The following is a 23949-nucleotide window of genomic DNA, read 5'->3' on the forward strand; positions in this document are numbered from 1 at the left end:
CCTGTCTGACTTCATTTGGTAGGACTTATTTCAAGTGATGTCTTCTCTTAGGAAGCTATGAACCACTCTCCGCAAACTCTCTGTGCTCAGGTGCCTGGGTGGCTCAGTCGGTTAAGCATCTGCCTTCGGCTCAGGTCATGATCCCAGAGTCCTGAGATCGAGTCCCACGTTGGGCTCCCTGCTCAATGGGGGAGTCTTCTTCTCCCTCCACCCTTTCCCCCTGCTCGTGATCTCCCTTCCTGTCTCTCTCACTCTATCTCAAATAAATAAAATCTTAAAAAGAAAAAAAAAACTTCTCTGTGTTCAGAGTATATTATACATACCTTTCTTACAGCAAACCTCACTATCTCATGATTATCTGCTTTTTGGTCAGCTTTGCTGGTTATAGAGCTACCCCTTGAAGGAAGGGAGCTGTCTTTGAGAATCCTGCATAATGTCTGGCATAGAGTGAGAACTCAATATAGGTGTGTGAAATGGAAACATGAATATACATTATTAATTTCTAATGTGCCTGTAAATAGCTTTTGGCAACTGAACTTTTTCATTATTTTTATAGCACAATATTGATGTCTACCCTAAATAGATCAAGTAGACTTTCAGTTTTTTGGAATTGTGCTGGAATAGGGCCTGTTTCTCTTGGGGTGTCCACACCCATACAATAACTCCCACCATCAAGTTTTAAGTAGTAGTACTGACTGCAGATGAATATATATGGCCTTTGCCCAGGAAGAATGACAGACTGCTCTAGAAAGTTCTTCTATAAAGTAATGCTGCTTGGAATAATTAGTTCTTCTGAAAAAGTGTGATACTGAATACATGGCAGGGTCAGTCTCATGAGGACTTAAGAAAAAATGATTTAATTAAATTCCTAGGTGTTAAAACATTTAATAGCTTGCATAATATGGAATTTTGTGAAAAGGGGAAATATCTGCTCATATAAACTTCAATTAAACTGTGACTGTACATCCTTAATTCAAGGATCAGAACTTCTCAGCCAATGATCTCACACATACTCAGCTACCTCATAACAAACTGAAGCAACTCGCCAGTAATGAGCCCGTGACAAAGAGGTGGGAGATGACGCAATGGAATGCTTAGTGTGGACACCTGTTATGTGTCTTGCTGTTGATGGACTGGGTCATGCCAGAGTCCACTTATCCCAAAGGGCCTGTTTTGGCCCTCCATACGTTATCAGAAACTCATGGCACATAGGCAAGAGCGCTCTTGTGGCCATACTGTCATGCCAGGAAATGTTGACTCACAGCATAAATGGCATAAGTGTGTTTAACTACCAAACACTAAAGAATGTGCAAGTCAGTCTGGGAATAAATAGCAAGAAGATGAAAAATGTATAAGCTTAAAAAAAAAAAAACGACAAGAGTTCCTTGCATCCGCAGAAATCCACCTCTTTGGTCTCACCTTGCTCTGATCTTATTCAACGGTCCCTATGGCACGTCACAGGGAATGTCATAGCGCCTGGCATTGAATCAGTCCTTCAGAAACATGCCTTGTCCAGGGCTATTTGCATAAGTGAAGCACAGAACACAGAGAAGAGAGAAACTCTGAAAAGAGAGTAGGAAAAATGAAAAAGTAGGACAGCACGTGGCCATGAAGAGAGGTAGTCACGGGGCGCCTGGGTGGCTCAGTCAGTTAAGCATCTGACTTCAGCTCAGGTCATGATCCCAGGGTCCTGGGACCGAGTCCCGCATCAGGCTTCCTGCTCAGAAGGAAGCCTGCTTCTGCCTCTCACTCTCCCTCTGCTGCTCCCTCTGCTTGTGCTCTCTTGCTCTCTGTCAAATAAATAAAATCTTTTTTTTTTTTTAAGAGAGGTAGTCAAGAAAAGAAAGCAAGGGACAGGGACTCATGAGCTCAGCTTAGGAAATGACCCCACGTCCTCTCTTCCTCTTCTCACTACCCATTTAGTAATATCTCCTGAGAACTTGCTTCGTAATAGCGTCTGTGGTAAATGTTTTCCACCGTGCTGCCCCTTTCATTCCAACCACAGCCCTACAAGGCAGGTTCAGTTGTTACTGGTCACAAGTGGGCCCTGGGGCTTGGAGCGCCTGTCTAGCCTGCTCAGAGGCCCACTGAGAGCGGGCTTTGAATCTAAATCCTTTGGTACCAGAGTCCAAGATCATAATCACATCATTAAAAATCTAGAAATTATAAAGCACAAATATGGGAGAAAAATCACAGGACTAGTGGCAGAATGACCAATAGAGTATGATTTTACTGTGCACATAAACTACCAAGCAACACATGGAACGTACTTGAACTGATAAACACAATGGTTTGGTTTTTTTTTTTTTTTCAGAGTACTTATCCTGGGAGGCCGTATGTCTGAATCTGTAATGTTTAAGAAAAGTGTCAAAACTGACCATCCATTTTATTAAAAAGATTTCAGTCCAAATGGCTTTGTTCCTAAAACATCAAATTCCAGCTCAAATTCTAAAGACCTGATCCAGCCAATGATCCAGCCGAAGAATGCATGCCAGGCTCTGAAAGACGTGCCCCATCTTGTTGAAATAAGGGCGTAGCTTATCAAGGTGACTGACTTCTTTGAATAGGATAATCCTTGGGGTTTATAATTTTGGTATTTTCATACAATCAGTCACTGCCTTCCAGTTCCAAACTATGAAAAACAAGATAAAGAGGACGATAGAAAATGCATAAGAAAGAAAAAGAAAAAAATGAAACTATGAATTGCCACTTGACCTTCCAGGGATGACCTAGACACCATCACACACCCAAAATTAATCTCACGGGGCAAGAATGGAAGTACTAGGTGGTTTCAGGCTCTTCTGTGTGCGCACCTTCTCCCCCACCAAACACAAACAACTAAGGAAAATTCTGGCCATAAGCTGTTGTATGTTTCTTCTTTTCTCTTTTATTCTTTCCACTCTTGGTGAGGACTATGCCAACTGGGGTCATGAGGAAGCCAGAATGGGGAATTTGCACTAAAAAGGGAGAAGGGTTACTTGTTTAAGGAAAAAAAAAAAAGAGTCAAAAGTGAAGAATGTGAACGGGAGGCTGAAGGGACGACAGACAGGAAGAGATGAGCCCACAGGGCTGCTGGTCAGAGAAACTTCGGTGGGGAATTAAGAGGTAAACGTGCACAGGGAAGGTGTGGGGAAGCTTCCAGAAGCGGGGGATACAGAGAATGAGAAGAGAGACTTCTAAAAGTGCTGGGGAGGATGACAAATGTTGGATATTCTTTAAAGTTTCATAAAAGGTACTTGTAAAGATTGGAGTTACAGACCCACCTTGGAGATATCATGGGTTCAGTTCCAGACCACCGCAGCAAAGCGAGTATTGCTATAAAGCCAGTCAAATGAATTCTTTTGGTTTCCCATGCATATAAAAGTTATGTTTACAGGGCGCCTGGGTGGCTCAGTCGTTAAGCGTCTGCCTTCGGCTCAGGGCGTGATCCCGGCGTTGTGGGATCGAGCCCCGCATCAGGCTCTTCCACTGTGAGCCTGCTTCTTCCTCTCCCACTCTCCCTGCTTGTGTTCCCTCTCTCTCTGGATGTCTCTCTGTCAAATAAATAAATAAAATCTTTAAAAAAATAAAAATAAAAAAATAAAAAAAGTTATGTTTACACTATACTGTAGTCAGTTAAGTGTACAATAGCATTATGTCTTCAAAAATGTACATACCTTCATTTAAAAATATTTTATTTCTACAGAATGCTCACCATCATCTTAGCTTTCAGCGAGACATAATCACTGAGTGCTGATCACCATCATAAATATAGTAATAAGGAAAAAGTTTGAAATATTGTGAGAATTATCAGAATGTGACACAGACACATGTAATTTTTGTGGACATGTGTACATGTATATTTTGAAATGATGAGAACCTTCATGCTCATAGCTTTAATCAGATTCTTTTTTTTAAGATTTATTTATTTATTTGAAAGAGAGCATGCGCGCGCACACTACACACTTGTGTGCATGAGCGAGGGTGGGGGAGGGGCAGAGAGAATCTCAAGCTGACTGGGGCTGAGCCTGGAGCCTGACTCGGGGCTCCATCTCAAGACCCTGAGATCATGACCTGAGCCGCAATCAAGAGTCCGATACTTAACTGTCTGTGCCACCCTGGCGCCCCAGCTTTTATCAGATTCTTAAAGAGTTCATGATTCTTCTTACAAAATATGAAAGGACTGCCATGGGGGAGAGAGAAGGCATCCTCTCAGGGCAGAAAACCAGGTTAAAAAAAAATATATATATATATAACTACAGAAGATACCCGATTTCTAATTGTACTGCAAAAGCTTAAGAGCTCAGTCCGGGTCCATGCGCTTTGCCAGAGATAACAATGTCTCCCTTCCTTCCCTTTAAATTCCTCTCCTGATGTCCTTGGTATTTGAAAATACATTCAAAGGGTTTTTTTTTGGTTGTTAGTTTGTTTTTGTTTTAGAGAAAGTACTCCATAAGTGTGCCCAATAAAGTGGGGAAAGGACACTGGCATTTTCGGGGACTCAAGAAAGGTGGGGAACATCAGAGCTCAACTCACAAGCAAACCAGACATTTAGGATAGTTGGAGCAAGGCATCGCGAGAGCCCCCAAACAAGGGAAAGCACAGTGAGAGCAGCGAGAGTGTTAGGGCCATCCACTGATCACCTGTGCCGCTGAGGTACACGGAAGGGCATCTGCGGCGACTCCTCTCCTGCCGAAAGAATTCATGCATCACCCTGGCTACAGAAACCTTCACGCGACGCGTCACAGCTTATACGTCAAGTTCTACCAACTGGATAAGCACTTGAATTCTGGAGGACAAAGGGCGCCAAAGGGAGCACTGAGAACTATGAAAACCTGCCATTGCTCTGCTAAGTTTGTCCGAACCGCCTACTCGAGTGTTTTATTCCAACCCGAATGGGAGGCACAGAGCAGCTCCCAAGTCTTTCACACACGCCTTCCTCCTTCGGCTGCCTCTTTTCTCCTGGTAGAGCGGTGCCCATAAGAATGCACCGTTACCTTACTCAAGACCAAAAATTCAACTCAGTGTCTTCGGAGAAGGCCGTCAGCAAATCTTCGTCTTGTTCCGGGAGCAGAGGCCCAGGCACACTTCAGGCATTCGTTGAACGCTTACTGAGCCAATGAGTAGCCAAACGAGTAACGAACAGACATCCTTCGCCCTCTCCTGTCACTGTGGGTCTGTAGCTTTAGAGGCAGCCCCGGGCATGGGAGAGCAGCTGTGGGGCAACCAGAAGTGACCCCCACAAAGTCGGTCCTTCCCCCTTCCCATAGCAGCCACCTCCTTAGAGGGGCTGGGGCCTTGAAGGGGGATGCTCTCCCTGCAGCTTTGATGAGGACAGCAGGAGACACTGCCTCCTAGAGGCACCTACCAAGGAAGTCTGGAGGAAAAAGGGTGAGGTAGACAGAAATCACGCTCCCCCGACCCCCGGCCAAAGATGTCCACATCCTAATGCCCGGCACCTGCGAAAGTGAGGTCTCATGCCGAGGGAGAATGAAGGCCGCAGCTGGAAGAAATGTTGCTGATCACCGCAGCCCAAGATGGGGAGATTGTCCTGGAATACCCAGGCAGGCCCAAAGTCATCACAAGGTCCTCAAAGGAAGAGTAGGGGCAGAAGGCACAGCCAGAGTGACGCATGGCGAGGATCTGACCAACTGTTGCTGACTCTGACAGCCTCGAGCCAAGGAATGTGGGCAACTTCCAACAAACGTAAAAGGCAAGAAAACGGATCCTCTCCTAGAGACCACAGGAAGAAACACAGCCTGCCCACACTTCGCTGTTAGCCCGTGAAACCCGTCCTGCACTTCTGATCTCCAGAGCTGTAAGCTAATATGTTCGCGTCGTTTTAAGCTCCTCAGCCTGTGGTGTCCTGTTGCAGCAGCCACGTGACCCAGCGGGTCAGTGACCGGCAGGGAAGGACGGGCAGGTGGGAAGACTGGTTTTGTCATGATGAGCCAAGGGACTCTACGGAATTTATTTCATGGCTTTGACGCTTTGGTTTTCTCATCGCTGGAGTGGGTTAAAACTAGTAACCTTGTCACGCTACTTCCAATGTTAAATGAGATCACACGTTTGAATGGCCCAGCTCCTGGCCTGCACTACTATGGGTGCTCATGATTCCTCTTTCTCTCTCCCTCTTCTCCCCTACCCTTTGCAGCCACTGGGTGCCAGAATGCAGTGCAGGGATCGCAAAAGAGAAAAAAATGAATGGAGACAAAGAGTCAATCCCGAGGGGTCTAGGATGGGGAATCCAGGCCACCCACTGCTGCTGGGGGTGGGGGACGCCAGTTCTGTGGTCTCCTGAGGATTTCATAAAATGAGGGTTTGAAGGGCTCTACCATTTGTTCGTCAGAAAGGGGGAGGAAACAAAAGGGAATGGAGTGTGAAGAATAGGAGACGTTTGGGGTGGACCAGGAGAGGGAGAGGAGGAAAAGAAAAGGAACATAGGATGGGACCCAGACTGGAAGAAGATATGGGTGGGATTTCCCCAGTATGGGGACAGCATCTCTGCTCAGAAATGAACGGAAGTTCAAAACCAATGGGTTGTTCCTCTTCCTTTTCTGTTCCTGTCCCTACACAATCCTTCCCTTCAGCCTATGCACATAGTAGACCATATTCATGCACGCACATCTATGAGCTTATTGAAGGTAGAGCATATGATCTGGGATGGCAAGGGAAGAGGGGTGCACACATTTATGTCAAATTTCAAAGGTTACGATGGATCTCTGAAAAGCACTGGTGAAATGTTCTCTTGGGAATAAACTGAAAACTAGTTAAATCCTGTTATGTCTCTGGACCTGTCATTCCTTATTCCTTTTTCTGAGGTGATACGGGAGATTATCTATCTAACTGTCTATCCATCCATCCATCTATCCATCTGTCATCCACCTATCCATCCATCTATCCATCCATCTATCTATCCATCTATCATTTATCTATCCATCCACCCATCCATTTATCCATCTATCATGTCTACCATTTATCTATCTATCTATCCATCCATCCACCTATCCATCCATCTATTTATCCATCTATCATTTATCTATCTATCCATCCACCTGTCCAACCGTCTATCCATCATCTATCTATCATTTATCTATTTATCCATCCATCTAACCATCCATCCATCTATCCATCTATCATCTATCTATCTATCTATCTATCTATCTATCTATTATCTATCTATCTATCTATCTATACATCTATCCATTCATCCATCCATCCATCTATCATCTATCTATGTATCACCTATCATAACCGTCATCTATCTCACAATGTGGCAAGATCTATACCATAAAAGACAATGTTATGTTCTGTAGAATGATACTCAAGGTACTATGAGAAGGATATGAATACTGGAAAATGCAAACTTCTAAGTTTTAATGAAACAACTTACTCCCTTTTAGACTTTGCAGCCAATGTAGCTTTCATGACAACAGAGCTGTAAATTCACTGGGTTAATTTCAAGAAAGAACATCCAAATCATAATAAAAATCATGGCTAGGGTTTGGATGTACTCTGTGTTCAAATATTTTTTATTAAATTTTGTGATATTGCACAACTTTGAATAGGTCATTTTGTGGTTAGGGCAAATCTACTTCTATTAACACATTAAATTTGAAGACATAAGTTGATTTTAACCCATCTTTTCAGTTTATTAAATTATTTTGCAGATGTCACGAGAAGAAACTCACAAGCTATTGTTCCTTTTAAATGAATATTTATAAATTGCAAAAGGACTTGCAGTGTAATACATCTAGCTTCAAATTATAGCAACAAGATAATTGCCCTGTCTTCTTTTTCAAGCCAACCTAAGATTGAGTTAGTAGCACTTCAGGACATTAGTTATTGAGATTTTTTTCAATGCTTTTAAAAGGAAAAAGTAGAGTCTTCTAAAGTGACCATGATACATTTAAGTAAATATTTTCCCCAAAGGTTCACTGTATAATTGAACTTGAGAAGACATGGGTAAACACACAGACAAGCTGCAGTATTTTAGGAAGTAATTTACCATTTCCTCTGATTTTGGAAAGCCCTACATGTAAAATACACAAAATCTGCTGCAATTTCTCACAGTACCATTTTTCCTCAAGGTTTCCCAAGTTGGGTAACCAATAGCGCTGGTAAATCGGTTAATCAACAGGCTCAGAGATCTTGGGGGAAAAAGTCCCTGCTGCTTTTCTCCTCTGCCCTTTGCTCCACTGTCCCCAAACGGCGTAACAACTGAGTTTACAGATCAAAAGGCTTTTTCTACTAATACTCACAAACTTCTGTTGGAATATGCAGAGATTGTCAGAAAAGTCAACATTTACTTAGTGTAAAGAGCTTGAAGTCTGAGCTAGTAGCGTGAGCAGAAGGCTTCTCTAACCCAGAAAAACAACTCAAGTAGCTGAATTATACAGGTATTCATCTTTCTGCCCCAAGGAGCTTTGCTGGCGGCAGTCAAAACCAAAGTGGGAACTTAACAAAAATGAAAATTGTGGTAGCAAAATACACTTACAAGGTTAATTTGACATATTGCAAAAAATTTGGGAGGTTAAAGTGGTTTCTATATAACCACAGTCCTGATTTAGAAAAACCCCAGAGAAACAGCTGCATTTTGACATATAACCCGCCTTGCCTGCATAGGAAACCCCAGATTTTCAGGGTGTGTAAGTCTTGAGATGCTAGACTTTGAACACAACCCCGCAGAAAATTTCATTGAGAAATAACCGGCTAATAAGACCTGTCAAAGTTTACGCTTATACATGAGGTAAACAAATATTTGCTCCAGAAATCACATTTCTTAAACTAGGGAATGGCGGAGATGAGAACAAGGAGTCCGTTTTGCTGACTCAGTTCTGAGGAAGCACATCGCGTCCTCACCCGTGTATTCTCTGATTACCTGTGAATATCTCCATTTCTGGCATCTGGTCGCCACTGGTCGAGGCAGGCCTGGCAAGATGGCTTCCAGCTGCTGGAAGATGAGCTCCTCTGCGTCCTCCGTGTGGTGGTCCAAGTGTGTGACTCCAAACGGGACAGTGGTGTGAACCACCAGGGAAGGCCCAATTTCGGACGACTCTAGTGTAAGAGCAACACCAAGACACGTCTTGAAGCAGGCTAGAGGGAAGCATCTGTCAGCATTTCAAACCAAGTTTAAGAATGAATCCCAGTCATCAGACAATAAATAGAGGGAAAACGGATTCTAATCTTTGCCCACATTAGGCAATCTCTGCAATTCAAAATCGAGCTTCTCTGAAGAGGAGGACACAGTCACGATGTATTTTAGAGAACAAATCTTCAGCTCTCGCTAAAGAACCGGAAGGAAGGAGATGAGGAACATCTCATAATCTCTGCCTTGTGTAAAATCAGATTGGTCGGGGTGTTCTCTCATCCACTAAATCATAAGTTCTCCAGAGCAGGGGGGGTTCTTATAGATAGCTTATACTCTCCTTACATTCTGAGAACGAAGTAGGTGTTCAGTAAACACTCATTTTCTGTTCAACGGATTGCAAAATATTTTGTTGAGATTATATTAATGCCAGAATAAAATATCTCTACCACGTTCAAAAAAAAAAATCAAGCTTCTCTCTAAAAAATGGGCTTGACTTCTTTATCTTTGAAGCAGTGTTAAGAGTAAAACCTCCCTAGGGGCGCCTGGGTGGCACAGCGGTTGAGCGTCTGCGTTCGGCTCAGGGCGTGATCCTGGCGTTATGGGATCAAGCCCCACATCAGGCTCTTCCGCTGTGGGCCTGCTTCTTCCTCTCCCACTCCCCCTGCTTGTGGTCCCTCTCTCGCTGGCTGTCTCTATCTCTGTTGAATAAATAAAATCTTAAAAAAAAAAAAGAGTAAAACCTCCCTCATTCATCACATGGAACTGCTTTCCATTTTTGTTTGCCATTGAGGGTCTGTGTTTTTTGTGTTTTTTTTGCTATATTTTCACAATTTCAAATAATGCATGTCAGGTTTTTATCTTTCACTCTTTTGTGGAATATGGAAAATCGGATGAAGTTTTAAGTTGAAAGCAGTGACCGAGGCCTTAAAAAATACAGTCTGGGCAGGAATGTTAAGAGTTTGCCTGTTACTATGATTTTAAATCATGTCGAAGAGAAAGTTGAGAGGAAGCAATCATAGATCTAAAGTGCATGAAATAGGGGTGCCTGGGGGGCTCAGTCAGTGAAACATCTGCTTCAGCTCAGGTCATGATCCGGGATCCTGGGATTGAGTCCCGTAGTGGGCTCTCTGCTCAGCAGGGAATCTGCTTCTCCTTCTGCCCCTCCCCTGCTCATGCTCTCTCACTCTCAAATACATAAATACAATCTTAAAAAAAAAATAAAACACACGACTTAATAAGACAGTTGGTGCTCCCCACCCTTGCTGAAAGAAGAGAATATTGAAGTCTATAACGTCCAGATAGGCACGGGCAAGCCTGATTCTGAAAATTCAAATTTCAGACTGTCAAGGGTAAGACAATGATCTATTTGAGGCAGGTTTGTTCAAACAGTTTTACACACTAAAAAAACCCCGTGGCACAGCATTAAGCCACTTACTTGCTATATGCCCACTTACCCTCTTTTCATTTCAGGGTTTTTGTTTTGTTTCATTTTCTGTAAAGTCAGAATCTTAGGACCTATCCCACAGGTCCGTGGTCTGGATTATGTAACGTCACGCCCGTGATGTGCTCGGCACAATTTCTGCAGCAAGCATCATCGGTGGGGCTTCAGCACTGTGAGTTATGAGAACAGAAGCAACACACCGAATCTAGACAAAAGAAAAGGTCCCGAGCTGTTGCCCAAATGATAGGTGTGCGGTACTGTTTCTTAAGTACTTCATTTTTTCCACTGCTCTCTGCCCCGAGCGTCCTGGATGATGAAGCAAAACGCAAGGGAAGGGGGAGTCCCAAAATGCTGTGAGCATTTTAAAGTCCAGTGAGTGCTTCCAGATATTTTTATATGCATGAGCTGGGAGAGCTGCCTGCAGAATCTTTGCAGCAAATACTCTGCCATCCCTTTCTACAGTAAGGAGACTGTCGTCTGTTTCCACCTCACACGAGCTGGAACAACTGGAAAGAGGACACGGAGGGACTGCCTCTGAACATTCGGTTTAACCCGCCAGGGGGGACTTTAGAGCCTCCTCACACAGGGGACGACCCAGGAGTTCAAACCCTTAAATTTTGTCACCATGGAGCACCGGGTTGGCTCAGTCGGTAGAGCGTGCAACTCTCCACCTCGGGGGCTGTGAGTTCGAACTCCACGTTGGGTGGAGAGATTACTTCAAAATAAAATCTTTAAAAAAAAAATCCCATCACCCATCTCGCCCCAGGGAGTGTTATTTCGGTTCTCAGGTAATAGATTCAGGGAGGCTTGCTCCCAACAAGGGGTGTCAACCCCACCCCCATTCCGTTAGGTACCAAATCTCCCTAAAACAGAGAAAGCTACTGGGTCGACCTGAAGCACAAGAATTGGGGTTCTGAGCTGGCTTATGGGTGGCAGGCTTCCAAGGAGAGTGAATGCTAGCCTCGGGCTGAGAATCTGAAGGTTACACTGACCCCACTGACCATTTGTTCTTGGGGGGGGGGGGACTTGTAAAATTACTGAGGGCAGTGATGGTGCCCTGCCAGGTTTCTCCCATTTACATCAGCCACCCACTCCAAGAAGAACAGTAAAAAAGGAAATTTAAGACCCAAAATGAAACTGTTCTTGAATGACAATGAGAGAACAACCTGGCTGCTTGTTTTTATTGGAATCAGACAAAAATTTTCCAGAATTTAGATTAAAATTTGAATCGCCACAACCCGAAACAATGAGTTTGAAGGGAAAGCTCCCTCCGCCCCTCCAAATTAAAGGGTATTTTTAGAAGCCTAAGTCCAAAAATACAAACAGCCAACCAGAGTTTAAACGTGACTCAGGTTTGGAACTCAAGCACGGGAAAGAGCCACAAATATGTTAATAGGATTCAGAGCGTCGAGTCAGTATAATCAGTATTCTTTGGTCACTGGGTAGGTAGTAATAATGTTATCTTTCTTCTTCTCTTTATTCAGTTTAACAAGCACAGCACTTTGCTCTTGGCATATTAAATGTAAGTTCACGGTAAGTCGACAACTATTTCTGTACGCTGGGAGATCAGTGGCTTTAGTCAAAAGGTAAGTACTTGAAGCTGACCATCCTAACGGCCGGTGGTCCCGGACAACTTAATCTCTCGGACCTCACCTTCGTACATCAATTAAAAGGGAGCAATACTACTTACCTTATAAGGCTGTCGCAAGGATTAAATTGGTGAGGACACATAAAAATCTTTCTTCAGACATCAAGTGCTACACCAATGTAATGTGTCCCCAGATAACATTCTTGTTCTGACCTCTATGCCGTAGCAAGAGCCGCTTTAGAAAGGGATGGCAGAGTTAGCTTCTCTCAAAGCACTAAGATTGATTATTATATCAACACCCCAGGAATGGGGCAGACTATTCCTGGATATAGGTACAGCCGTTTTTACATGTTTTTTTTTTAATTGTGGTAAAATATAATCTAAGATTTACTTTTTGTTAAGATTTTATTTATTTATTTGACAGAGGGAGACAGCCAGCAAGAGAGGGAACACAAGTAGGGGGAGTGGGAGAGGAAGAAGCTCCTATCAAAGGAGCCCGATGTGGGGCTCGATCCCAGAACGCCGGGATCATGCCCTGAGCCGAAGGCAGACGCTTAACGACTGAGCCACCCAGGCGCCCCTAAAATTTACCATTTTAACCTGTTTTAAGTTTCCCATTAAGCACACCCACACTGTCCTACAACCATCACCATCATCCGTATCCAGAGCTTTTTAATCTCTGCACATAGACTCTATACCCTTGAAACACCGACCCCTTCCATCCCCGTTCCCCCAGCCCATCGACCACCATTCTATTTTCCTGATTCTCTCTACCTTAGGTGCCTCATACAAATGGACTGATACGATATTTGTCCTTATGGCTGGTTTATCTTATTTGGCATGGTTTTAAGGTTCATCCATGTTGTAGCAGGTGTCTGAATCCCCTTCCTCTTTAAGACCACATAATGCTCCAGTGTATGGATGGACCACGTTTTGTGTATGCATTCCTCTGTCCATCCATTTATGCATTCTTCTACCTTCTGGCTATTGTGAATAATGCTGCTATGAACATGGTGCACACATCTATTTGAGGCCCTCCTTTCACTTCTTTTGGGTGTACGCCCAGAAGTGGAATGGCTGGACCATATGGTAATGCTATCTTTAAATGTTTGAGGAATCACCGTATCAATTTCCCACAGTGGCTGCACCATTTCTTCGCTCCCACCAGCAAGGTACCCAGGGTCTAATTTCTCTGCATCCTCATCAACACTTGTTAATTTATTTTATTTGTTATAATAGCCATTAGTCTACAGCTTTGAGTGGGGTCGAGGTGCTAAGAGCTGATAACAACAGCAGGAGCCCCCGTGTGAGCAGTGGGGCAGCATTCCCATCTACAGCTGATAGAACATGAGCTCGAGAAGGCTCTTGAGTGAAATAGTTACAGAACCGTCCCCTGTCCTCCAAACAGAAACTGAAACTCGTCTTAAAATAAGGACATTAGCTGCCTCAGATCCATGGTCACATCAGTCATAAAAGGAACCACTAACAGGTCACACACGCTGAAAGACATGATGATACTTATAATAAAAAAAATTGTTTATAGATTTGATTTATTTATTTAGTGAGAGAAAGCGTGAGTGGTGGGGAGGGGCAGAGGCAGAGGGAGAGACAGTCTCCACCAGGCTCCACATCCAGTGCAGAGCCTGACACTCGATCTCACGACCCAGAGGTCATGACCTGAGCTGAAATTAAGAGTTGGATGCTTCACCGACTGAGCCACCCAGGCGCCCCAATAAAATACACTTTTAAAACAAATCTTAATTCAATTGTGTTGAGTCAAAGAATGTGGTCTGTATAAGACTTTAAGATCTCTGGAATAGCTTCATACATAGTCAGTTTTCCTTAAGTGTTACCTGTGGGCTTGAGTAGCACGTTTTAGTGGTTGAATTAAATTTTAATGAGTCCAGTAGGACAATTTTTATCAATCGTGTGGCTCTAATCAACTAAATTCTTATGAATTGTCTGCTTCATCAATTACTGAAAGAGGTATATTAAAACTCTGTCCTGAACATGGTAAAATTTCCAATTTCTCCTTTTAGTCCCGACAATGTTTGTTTTATATTGAAGCTATGTTATCAGTTTCCAGCAATTTCCTGATACCTTTTAACAATATGTTGTGAACATCTTTTTAGAAATGCCTTGAGGTTTATTTTCTGTTTTTTATTTGTTCTGTTTTTCCAACATTTCTTTGTTTCTTTTTAAAATTTAAAAAAAATTGCCTTCTTTTTGTTTAAACCACTTTTCCCCATTATTTCATTTTTCTTCTTTACTAGTTTGGAAGGTTATATACTTGGTTTCTGTTTTTAGGGATTAACCACAGACTTAAGCATCCAAATTAAAGTCAAAAGTTAATATGTTTAACCTTCTCCAGAATAATATAAGAAAGTTTGAGCACTTTAATTCTGATTTTATGGGCTCTTTTTGGTCTAGGTTTCATGTATTCAGCTTTGTTTTAATACACTCAACGTTTGTTTGTATTTATCTATCCATGGCTTCCTTCATGGATCTCACAGCTTGTCTCCAGGGTCATTTTCTTTTGCCCAAAGTGTCTCATGTTGAAGTTCCTTAATGAGGTTCTGTTGAAGGCTTTTGTTTTTCTACAGCTGTCTTTATTTCACTGTCCTTTGCGAAAAATAGTTTTCTTTGGCATGTAAGAATAGGTTGAAAATACTTGCTCTCAGCACTTTATAAAGACACTGTTCATATAGGTTAGCTCTTAACTAATGCTGTTAAGACGTCAACTCCATTGCATTGCAGGTCCTCTGCCAGTAATTTTCCTTTTCTGTCTGGGTGTTTCTATTGTTTTCTCTTTGCCTTTGGGGTTCTGCAGTTTTACTTGGCTATCTTGAGGTGTGAGTTTCTTTTTGCTTCCCTTCTTTGACTTCCTTGGGTTTTCTCCATCTGAAGACTCATGTTTGTCATGAATTTTGGGAACAGTTCTCCCTGTTCTTTCCATTCTATCTTCGTGGAACTCGGATCAGAGATACGGCAGACGCCCTGATTCTATCTTCATGTGTCTTGGTCTCTTTTTAAGATTTTCCATTGCTATCTCTCCATGCTAGATTCTATGTGATTTCTTCTGATTTATCCTTCAGTTAACTGTTCTCCCTTCATCTGTGTTTATTCTGATGTTCAATTTGTCCCCTGAATTTCAAATTTAAATTATTTTATTCTTTATCTGTAAAAGTTCTCTTTTTCAGATTGTTTCTTTCTCTTTTGTTTCTGTAAACATAGTCAACGTATTATACTGTGTGTGTGATCATTCCCGAATCTGCAGTCTTTATGAGTTTGATTCCCCTTTTTGTTGCTCGGGATGGCTACTGCCACACGCTCATGATGGTATTTTCCTTATGTGTTTTGTGATTTCTTTTTTTTTCCTATTGTGAGCCTAAAGTTCCTAGCAACTTTGAGAAATTCTCCGAGGCCTAAGCTTAAAGAGGGTTCCTTTGGAGATTCACTTTCCCTTCTGCCAGATGCCTTGGGGGCAATACTACCCATGACTACTTTAACTAGATTTTAGGAATATACTGGCAGAATGAATTCTGGCATCAAATCTGCCTGAGGGTGGATATGTGGTTTGGCATCTCAGGAGAGAATTTCATTTCTTTTTTTGTTTTATCCACCCCACTCAAGGACAGACGAGCATCCCCACTGCCTTCTTCTGCCAGATAGGCTATATCAGATACAAAGAAGTTCTTTATTTTATCTTATTTTTTTAGAGCGAGAGTGTGCGAGAGCGAGCACCAGCAGGGGGAGGGGCAGAGGGAGACTGAGAGAGAGAATCTCGAGCAGGTGCAGAGCGTGACCCAGGCTCTATCTCATGACCTGGGTCAGAAATCAAGAGTTGGACGCTTAACTCACTGAGCCACCCAGGCGCCCCCCCCCCATGCTGATAAACTTTTAAATCATGAAGAAACAGAGCGATTTTTCTTGGGAAACAAAAGTTATAAAAATTATTTCGACATGAAGGAAATCCGTATAAACCAAAATATATAAAAGAAATTGAAGATAGAGTCAAATTAATTTTTAAAAATGACTTCAAGATCTGGTTGCTTTACTTGAGGTTTGTTTAAAATTATCAAGCTAGTATAATGTTTATTAAAGACATACACATCATATTTACGCATATAAATATATACACAAAACTGCAAGCTATTTTTCTATTAATATTAATAGGTACATTTTTCATATTAGTAGGCATAATTAAGAAAAACATGATCATCTCAATATATATTTAAAAAGGCATTAATTAACATTTAATATCAATTCATTGGGAAAAAGATACAACATGAGAAAAATTACTTTCTCAAAATAGAATATCTTTCTTAAGCTGATGATCTGTATCATACTTTACAATGAAACGATATAGATATTTGTCAGAGTAAAATCAGCATAAACCAAGGGTGCTTAGAAAGACTGGTGGTATATAACATTGCTCTGGTCAGTGCTTCAAGATAAAAAATATAAATAAAATGTATAATACTAGAAAGAAAAAAATCATATAATTGAAAACAACAGTGACCCAACATGAAAGCCTTCAAATAAATTTAAAGATTTTGATATTAAATCGATTTCCCTATATACTAGCAATAATTAGTAAGAAAAAAAACTTAATTAATTCCACAAGAATATTTTAGAATTTGAAAAAAAAATGACCCTAAAGGGAAAAATAATGCAATGAGAATATTCCCTTTTTTTCTTTGAGAAATCAGTGAGTCAAGACTTGTTTTGCCATATATTTAAATACCCTCTAAAGCCACAGCAATTAAAAATGCCCAATACTGATGGATAATAATAGTCAATGAATCAAAATAGGTATCTCGGGAAACAAATCCTAAAACAGATTAAGTATTTAGTGGATAACAAACTTAAAACAATGGAGAAAGATGCATCTCTTATATCGTGCTAGCAAACCGGATATATAGAGCAATTACCTTAGGATATTCCCCTCCCACTTCTGATCCAAATTTGTGACCATTTCTGCTTTCCTAGCTACCTAACCATCTGAGGAACGAGCGTTCCTCAGCCACACAGCAAGGTCAAACTCCCAGGGACTCATTTATTCACGTACGAAGACCTTAGAGACCTTTTCTAGCTGATAAACTTCCCCTTTTAGGCAGGATCTATCAAGGGACGGAGGTGTGGTCACGGAAGGACAGAAGCGTCAGGCCAGCTGAGGTCCCACCTCCTACAGGGAAGTAAGCAGAGGCGCACACCGTAGCTGCAGGCCAAGGGCATCGGGGCGCGGGGAAGAACCTTTCTTTAGGTCCTGATGCACAGTGCGCGTGCGGGTGTCTAGGGCGGTGGTTGGTTCTTCGGGAAGGGAAGGATGCACATGGAGGGCTTCCGGGGATGACTCAGAAGCCCGGGGATGACACACCAGCTGACCCACTGGCGAGCTTACCTGCTAACTGGTGTGGCGTTGACACGAGGCTGTGAAGTTCAGCAGACAGACAGAACCACGTGAGCAGGGGACTAGACAAGGAACCCGCGTGGCAGCGGGCGACTCTCCTCCCTCCTTCCTCCTGGCAGTAGAAACTGGTGGCAACTCTCCTTCTCCCCCCTTCAAGCAGAACTGGCCCAACAACCCTTGCCCCGCAGCCATAAATGCTCTGATGACAAGGTAGCCTTTTCCTACTGAGCCAGGCCCAGCGGCAAATGCCATGGACAGTAAGCCGGTAAGCTGAGCACGTCCCCAAGTCCAACAAAGCAGTCCTGCTCCAGCTCACCCTGATGAGGAAAGAAGACTGGCAGGGAAAGGGAAGGACCCAAGGGTGGGGAGGGGAGGGAGGCTGAGATGGGAGGATCCGTCCTTCTGAGGTCTTCTCCCCTTCCCCATCTTCCTGGCAGAGCCAGCCCAAACAGGCACGGAGCACTCTGCCACCCACTTTCTAGCTCCTTGACGGGGGTCTGGGGCTCTGCCAGCCTACTGCCCACTGCCCCCATTCAGGCACGAGGCTGCACTATCCCAAGGGACCACCTGCTGGTTTCATTTGCTCTTTTCTAAGCCCAACCTGTTTCTGATGGGTAGGTGACAGAGGTCCCAGTTCTCCTAGCGCCCTACCCATGTCACAGGCCATTTCATCACTTCCTCCTGGGGAGCCCGGCTCGTGGGCACCTTCATTATCTCCAAGTGTAACCACAGCAGTGACTGTGTTAAGTATTTGTATTCAGTTGACACGGTTTTTTGGTTTTAGCTGAAGAGGAAGGTTCTGGAAGTAGAGATGGCTGAAATGACAGTGGGCCAGGCACAGAGGAAAGATGGGTTTACTCACAGTCCTCCCTCTATTGATTTCATTTTTATCCTATCATCTTTGAAGACGAATAGTTGTTTTATTTTCTCCTTTACTCTTTCCCTGGAAGACGGGACCGGATTAATGGATAATAGCAATTGCTTTAAATATCCAAGGAAAAACATCTAAGAGGTCTGAATGAACAGCCTCATTTGGGAGACATAAATGGCAGGAAATAGAACTCAAGTATAATAGTGGGTTTTTTCTCCCATGCCTGTTGAAGGTAGTACTTCACTCTTCCTAGGAAACTATGATCTATCATCTAAGATTTACAAAAAATTCTGGAGTGCTATGTCCCCTCCTAAGAAACAAGGTAAGTTTTATTTCGTATGAATGAATCAGATCCCCTGCTCCATCCTGATGGCACAGTTTCTGAAGGACATCAATTAAACTTTGCATCTTGACTCAGAAATTCTTTCTCCCAGTGCCTGGCTGTATGACTTTAAGCTGGTCATAGTGTCCCTGTGATTCCTTAGGTCACTGTTGCCTCGGGATGACTCATGTGACATATTCATAGTTATTAGGCAAAGTAACAACAATGAAATTCTCTGGTCAAACATATTTTTAAAATGCCTGTTTTAAACAACATTAAATAAGACTCCTTGGAGTCCCAAATATGATTACGCCCAGTGTGATCCTTTAAAGGAAAAATAGTAGGAAATTATTTTTGGCGGCTTAAAACTACTTTTATTTAAATTTTTTAAAAAACTGTAAAAAAAACAAAAAGGGTACTCAAACACTGTGAAAAGGTATAAAGTGAAAGATAAGTACAAGTACTGCTTCTCCTTTAGCCTGGCAGTCCCACTCCCCAGGGTAATGGCTGTCAATAGTTTCCCGTGTATCCTTCCAGAATTTTCTACACATGAGCCTGCATATCTGCTCCCCTCTTCAAAATGGAAATATACTCTTATTACACCTATTGTTCTTGAACTGGCTTTTGTTCACTTAACATATCTTGGATAGCTTTTTACCAGTTCATGTGGACCTACTTAACTTAATAGTATGGAATTACCATGGCTTATTATTGGTCATCCTTAGCTGGACATTTCTTTTCCTCCTTTCCAGTTTCTGTGACAAGCAATGAAATGCTGTAGTGAGCACACTTTTTCACGTACGTCTGTTGCACTGATGTGAGAGCATCTCTAGGATAAATTGCTAGAAACAGGATTGCGGAGTCAAAGAGTAAGCACATTTAAAACTAGTTCAGAAACAGCTACAGGGTCCTCCCAAAGGACACTCCCCCCAGTAGCATACGAGAGGCCTCCTGTTTCCATACTCTTACCAACACTGAGTAAATTTTGCTAATCTGTTAGATTACAATGTATCTTATTTATCTGTAGTGTTCAGTTAATTACATGTGAACATGGTATTTTTATACATAAACCCGATTTGTATATTCTTTTCCAGTGATGTGCCTGGGTCTTGCCCTTCTGGTAACCATAGGGCCAACCTCAGGATCCCTGCACGGACGAAGTCCCTGTGAAGTGGTAAATTCAGAGGCTGGTGTGCAGTCAATGCTCCTCGAGTGGCATTTGGAAAACCCGTGGAGGCTGACTCGCTCCACCTCAGAGGGCTCGAGGCCCTGAGCTTCCGTCAAGCGGTTGCTCGGGCCTCACGTCTCACTGACGGGAAACCTAAATCTCAGAGAATGATGCATCATGGGAGGAATCAGAGTATTAGTGACACTATATTTGAATTGTCTATTTACTTGCTTGTCTTCCCTCTAGACTGAGAGCTACTTGAACTTACGGCTCCCCCCTCAGGATCGGGCACAGGGTGAGCAATCCATATTTGTTGAGTACGTGGACGAACAGATGAACAGAGTCACAGTTAGGGTCTGTCTGTCCGCACTCAGGGGCATGGAGGGGGAGGGGCAAGGTTTACTGTCTGTTGAACAAACAGGATGGGGTCAGCTCTATGGGACAAAGCGACAGCACATTTAGAATCTGACGGCCCTGAATGCTCACAGCTGAACAGTGACAGCCCTGGTTCCATATGTGACCTGAAGAAACTTTTCCAGCAGGGACTTAGAAATACTAGCTTTAGAAACGACTAACACACCTCTGGGTTTCTTCTCTTCTTTTGCTCTTTGCCTTGTTTCTTCCAGGCCCCTGGGTGCGCATTTGCCCTGAGTGTCTTTGGGAAACGATGTCTATGGATGCAAGCATTTGCCTTTATTTAAATAAAGGGCAGAGGGAAATTTTAAAACCGAAGTATATGTATGTTTGTAATCCTTGTTATCCCAGGCTACATATGTTTGGATTTCTCATGTTTAGCAAGACACACAGACATCCTCTAAACAATCCCATGTAAGATGACCATACTGATAGGCGTTTAGTTCAATATAAACAAGGATGTAAAACCCCACACGATGAGCTGAACATAAAATGAGAATTCCCCTCAAGTTCTTACTTCCAATTTTAGAAGATGTTTCCCCAGAGCTCTGGTATAAGTAAACGTATACAAATTCAGGAAATAGCCTCCCAGTAAACAATGGAAAATTGTTCACAGAAGAGTGTGTTCTGCCTTCTCCAGCCAGCTGAGAAAGTAAATGATAACATTTGCCAGTAATCCAAGCTACTTGAAAAATAAACAGTGTATTGCTTATTTCCACCCTACCTGTGAGTGCTGGAGATAAGGTGCCTTGAGATGTGGTCAGGAGGGTGGGTACAGGGGCTGGGCTGGACCACTACCTATTAGAGGAGCATCCTCAAGTCTTGAGAGCTGAGAGGAGATGTGAGAAGGCAAATTCGAGGCAAATCTTCACAAAGTCAACAAGGCTTCCTAATACACAAGGTGATCAGTGGAAAGGGCTGACTTATACAGGGGTGAGGGATGGCCCCAGGGCTGGGTGTGCAGGGAGTACTCCTAGACCTAGGAGTAGGAAGAAAAAATACACATTGCCTCCACAAATTCATTTTACTATTTCTTTTCCTCTTGGACTGGCTTTGGGTCTTATAAAGGGGCTCAAACCAGTTCATAAATGGTGGAAGCCTTCTACCTGGCATTCTACTTTATAGACTCAAGAAGCCAAAACCTTAACAGGGAAGGCATGGTAGAAGATAGTCAAATACTGACCTCCAGGCTAGTTAGGAGGGTCGTGTGTGGTGAACACCACTGCTCACCATCTCCTGGCTGTGCTGTGGTAACAGTACCCACATTTTGATGTAGGGAATTATACCTCCCCCACTTTGAGCCCCGACAAAGGTGGCCTAGGCTGAACAGATCAGTTAATCCATTCCCCCGGTCACAGTGATTGGTTCAGCAGTGGGTACAGAAGCCAGGCCAACGGCCAATGAGATTCACTTCCACGAATACTGTTGAGCTTTTGGAAAATGGGCTCTTTTTTTGTAACTTGGCACTGAGATGCTCGGTACTCCCTGGTAGTTCACCACAAATGAATGTAAGTCAGCAGAAGGTAGAGTCCAGAAATGGACAGAAGCTAAGTGTTTATGATGTTGGTTCAATTAATCCAGGCAGCTTTACTATCTTTATGTAAGATCCTGCAGCTTTACTCCTAGATTTTTTACAACAATACCAATAATTCCCCCTCCTCGTTTTCTTTTTTGCACGAGCCATCTGAGTTGGGTTTTCTGTCACCTGCAATCTAAACAATCTTAAATGTGCGAAGTATCTAGAACTATGTCTAGCACGTGTGTGCTTATTCCTACAAATAGCTGTTTCCTTTCCTGTTCCTCTCCTGTCTGCTTGCCGGCCTTGAACCTTTCTCTATATCTCCAGCATATAAAGGGTAGATTATATAGCAGTTTCTTCAAAAAGCGTGGTCAAGTAATTATGCGGAAAACTCTTCCTAGGCCTACTCCATACTTTTGAGATCCCTTTCAGCTTTAATTTTCTATGCGTCTATAAAAATGGAGGTCTGGTTGGCAGTGACAGTGAGAAGGAAAGCACAGCGTTTCCCTGGCCTCTCCCTGCTGTCGCCAAGGTACAAATTTCTGGTCCTCAGAGACTAAACCTAGGAATCCACAGGACCAAAGCGATGAAAGCATTTTCCTTCATCTGAGCTTTCTCAACCCTCGAGTTTGCTCTAGACTTTAGGACCTTAACCTCCGCCCACGTTTGAGCTTAAACACGGCGAGCTAGTTTGTAGCACGGCGAGGAAAGGCACCACACTGTTGAAGGACATCTTGGTCTAGTTACAGCTCTGCTAGAACACCTACAGTAGCTCGCTCACCACGGATACTGGATTCACACACTGAAATGGAGAAATGACTCTCAGGGGTCACCGCTCTGCGCGAAATCACGTGTGACTAACAATAGTTAAGTGAATATACCCAGAATTGAGACTATGTTGCTTTGTGAAGACATTAAGATGGATTCAAGTTGATTCTGAAAATAACATTACTCTTGCCTACATGTATGTCGATGGAGGTGATCTTGAAAGAACACCAGGCCTCTCAGGATTCCTGATAACTTAAGTTACCCCATGAGGTGCGCTGCACATGTGAATGTCATTTGTCATGTGAGCGACGCTAGGACAACTAGATTTCCAAGTTCTTGCACGGCCGGGGTTCTCGATGGCAGCCAGTGGTGGCGGTGCTGGGAGTGGACTTGTAGGGCTGGAGGCACACACGTGCCCTTGAGGGTCTGGAGAACCCAACCCTGGGAAGGGGAGGAGGGGAGGAGCAAGCGAAATCTCAAATAACACATTTGGTGTTATAATTTCATCTTTAGGAAATAAATTTTAAAAGCCACTGTTATTTTCAATATGACAGAAAGTATAGGTTGGGGAAGAATATAAAAAAGAAGAGTCTTGTTTCTAGGTATGGATGAATCCCGATGTGTTGACGGGTGTGGGTGGTGCAGCCAGACAAGTCTCCGTGGGGCGTTTTCATTAGGCTCTCCAGGATAGAGATGCTTACTTTTACCAAAAAAAGTATGACTTAGAGACAAAGCTCAGGCCAAAGTTGTAGTTTTACTTAGTTTAAAGCTTAGAGCTTTGGCTACCTCATCTATAAAGTGGGGATAGTATTTATCTCACAGAGTTTTTGTAAAGATGAGATGTGATGACACATGGAAAGCACTTAGCGTAGCTTGATAAAGATTACGGGGATGGAGTTTTCAAAGGTCGAACAACATCATTCTGGTTTTCATTTTATTTCTTTGTACTTTTCAAACTCCTGACACAGTTGTTCTAAATTCAGGCTATAGAAAACTTCCTTTTGCTTGTTTTTTTTTTTAAATAGAAACAAGTTGTAATAGAGGAAAAACATACGTTATTTGTAATTTAAGACCTAATTAGCACACACCCAAGCTGCTATGTATGCATACACTGACACAGCAAGAAGGAAGGGGGGGACCCATGGTCTCCCCAAACCAGATACATGTTGTGTACGTCGGAACTCAAAACTCACATGTATTTCTACATCAGGCGGGTCTGAAGTAACATTCCCCCTACTCCCCATTCTCAGGATTTGAAACTTTGACTTTTCCAATCACATTTACTACTGAATTGAAAATCCTGATTATCTTTCAAATAATTCTGACCTTTTCAGAGGAAAAAATTTCTTGAAGATTTCCATTGTGGTAAACCAAG

General features: G+C 42.8%; 1 protein-coding gene across 9 annotated transcripts in view; it reads right to left on the reverse strand.

The window, feature by feature from the left end:
- RNLS (renalase, FAD dependent amine oxidase) overlaps positions 1–23949 on the reverse strand; it is a 253614-nt gene that overhangs the window by 18385 nt on the left and 211280 nt on the right. For 7 of the 9 annotated variants that reach the window (XM_057308310.1, XM_044386007.3, XM_057308311.1 and 4 more), the window contains one exon: positions 8861–9036. In XM_057308310.1, coding sequence (XP_057164293.1) covers positions 8861–9036 — 176 coding nt within the window. Of the gene's footprint in view, positions 1–1375; positions 3534–8860; positions 9037–23949 lie in introns of those variants that run through there. The other 2 variants (XM_057308312.1, XM_057308314.1) reach the window with 1 other exon arrangement.

The sequence above is a fragment of the Ursus arctos genome, unplaced genomic scaffold (assembly GCF_023065955.2).
Source record: "Ursus arctos isolate Adak ecotype North America unplaced genomic scaffold, UrsArc2.0 scaffold_7, whole genome shotgun sequence".
Lineage (NCBI taxonomy): Eukaryota > Metazoa > Chordata > Mammalia > Carnivora > Ursidae > Ursus > Ursus arctos.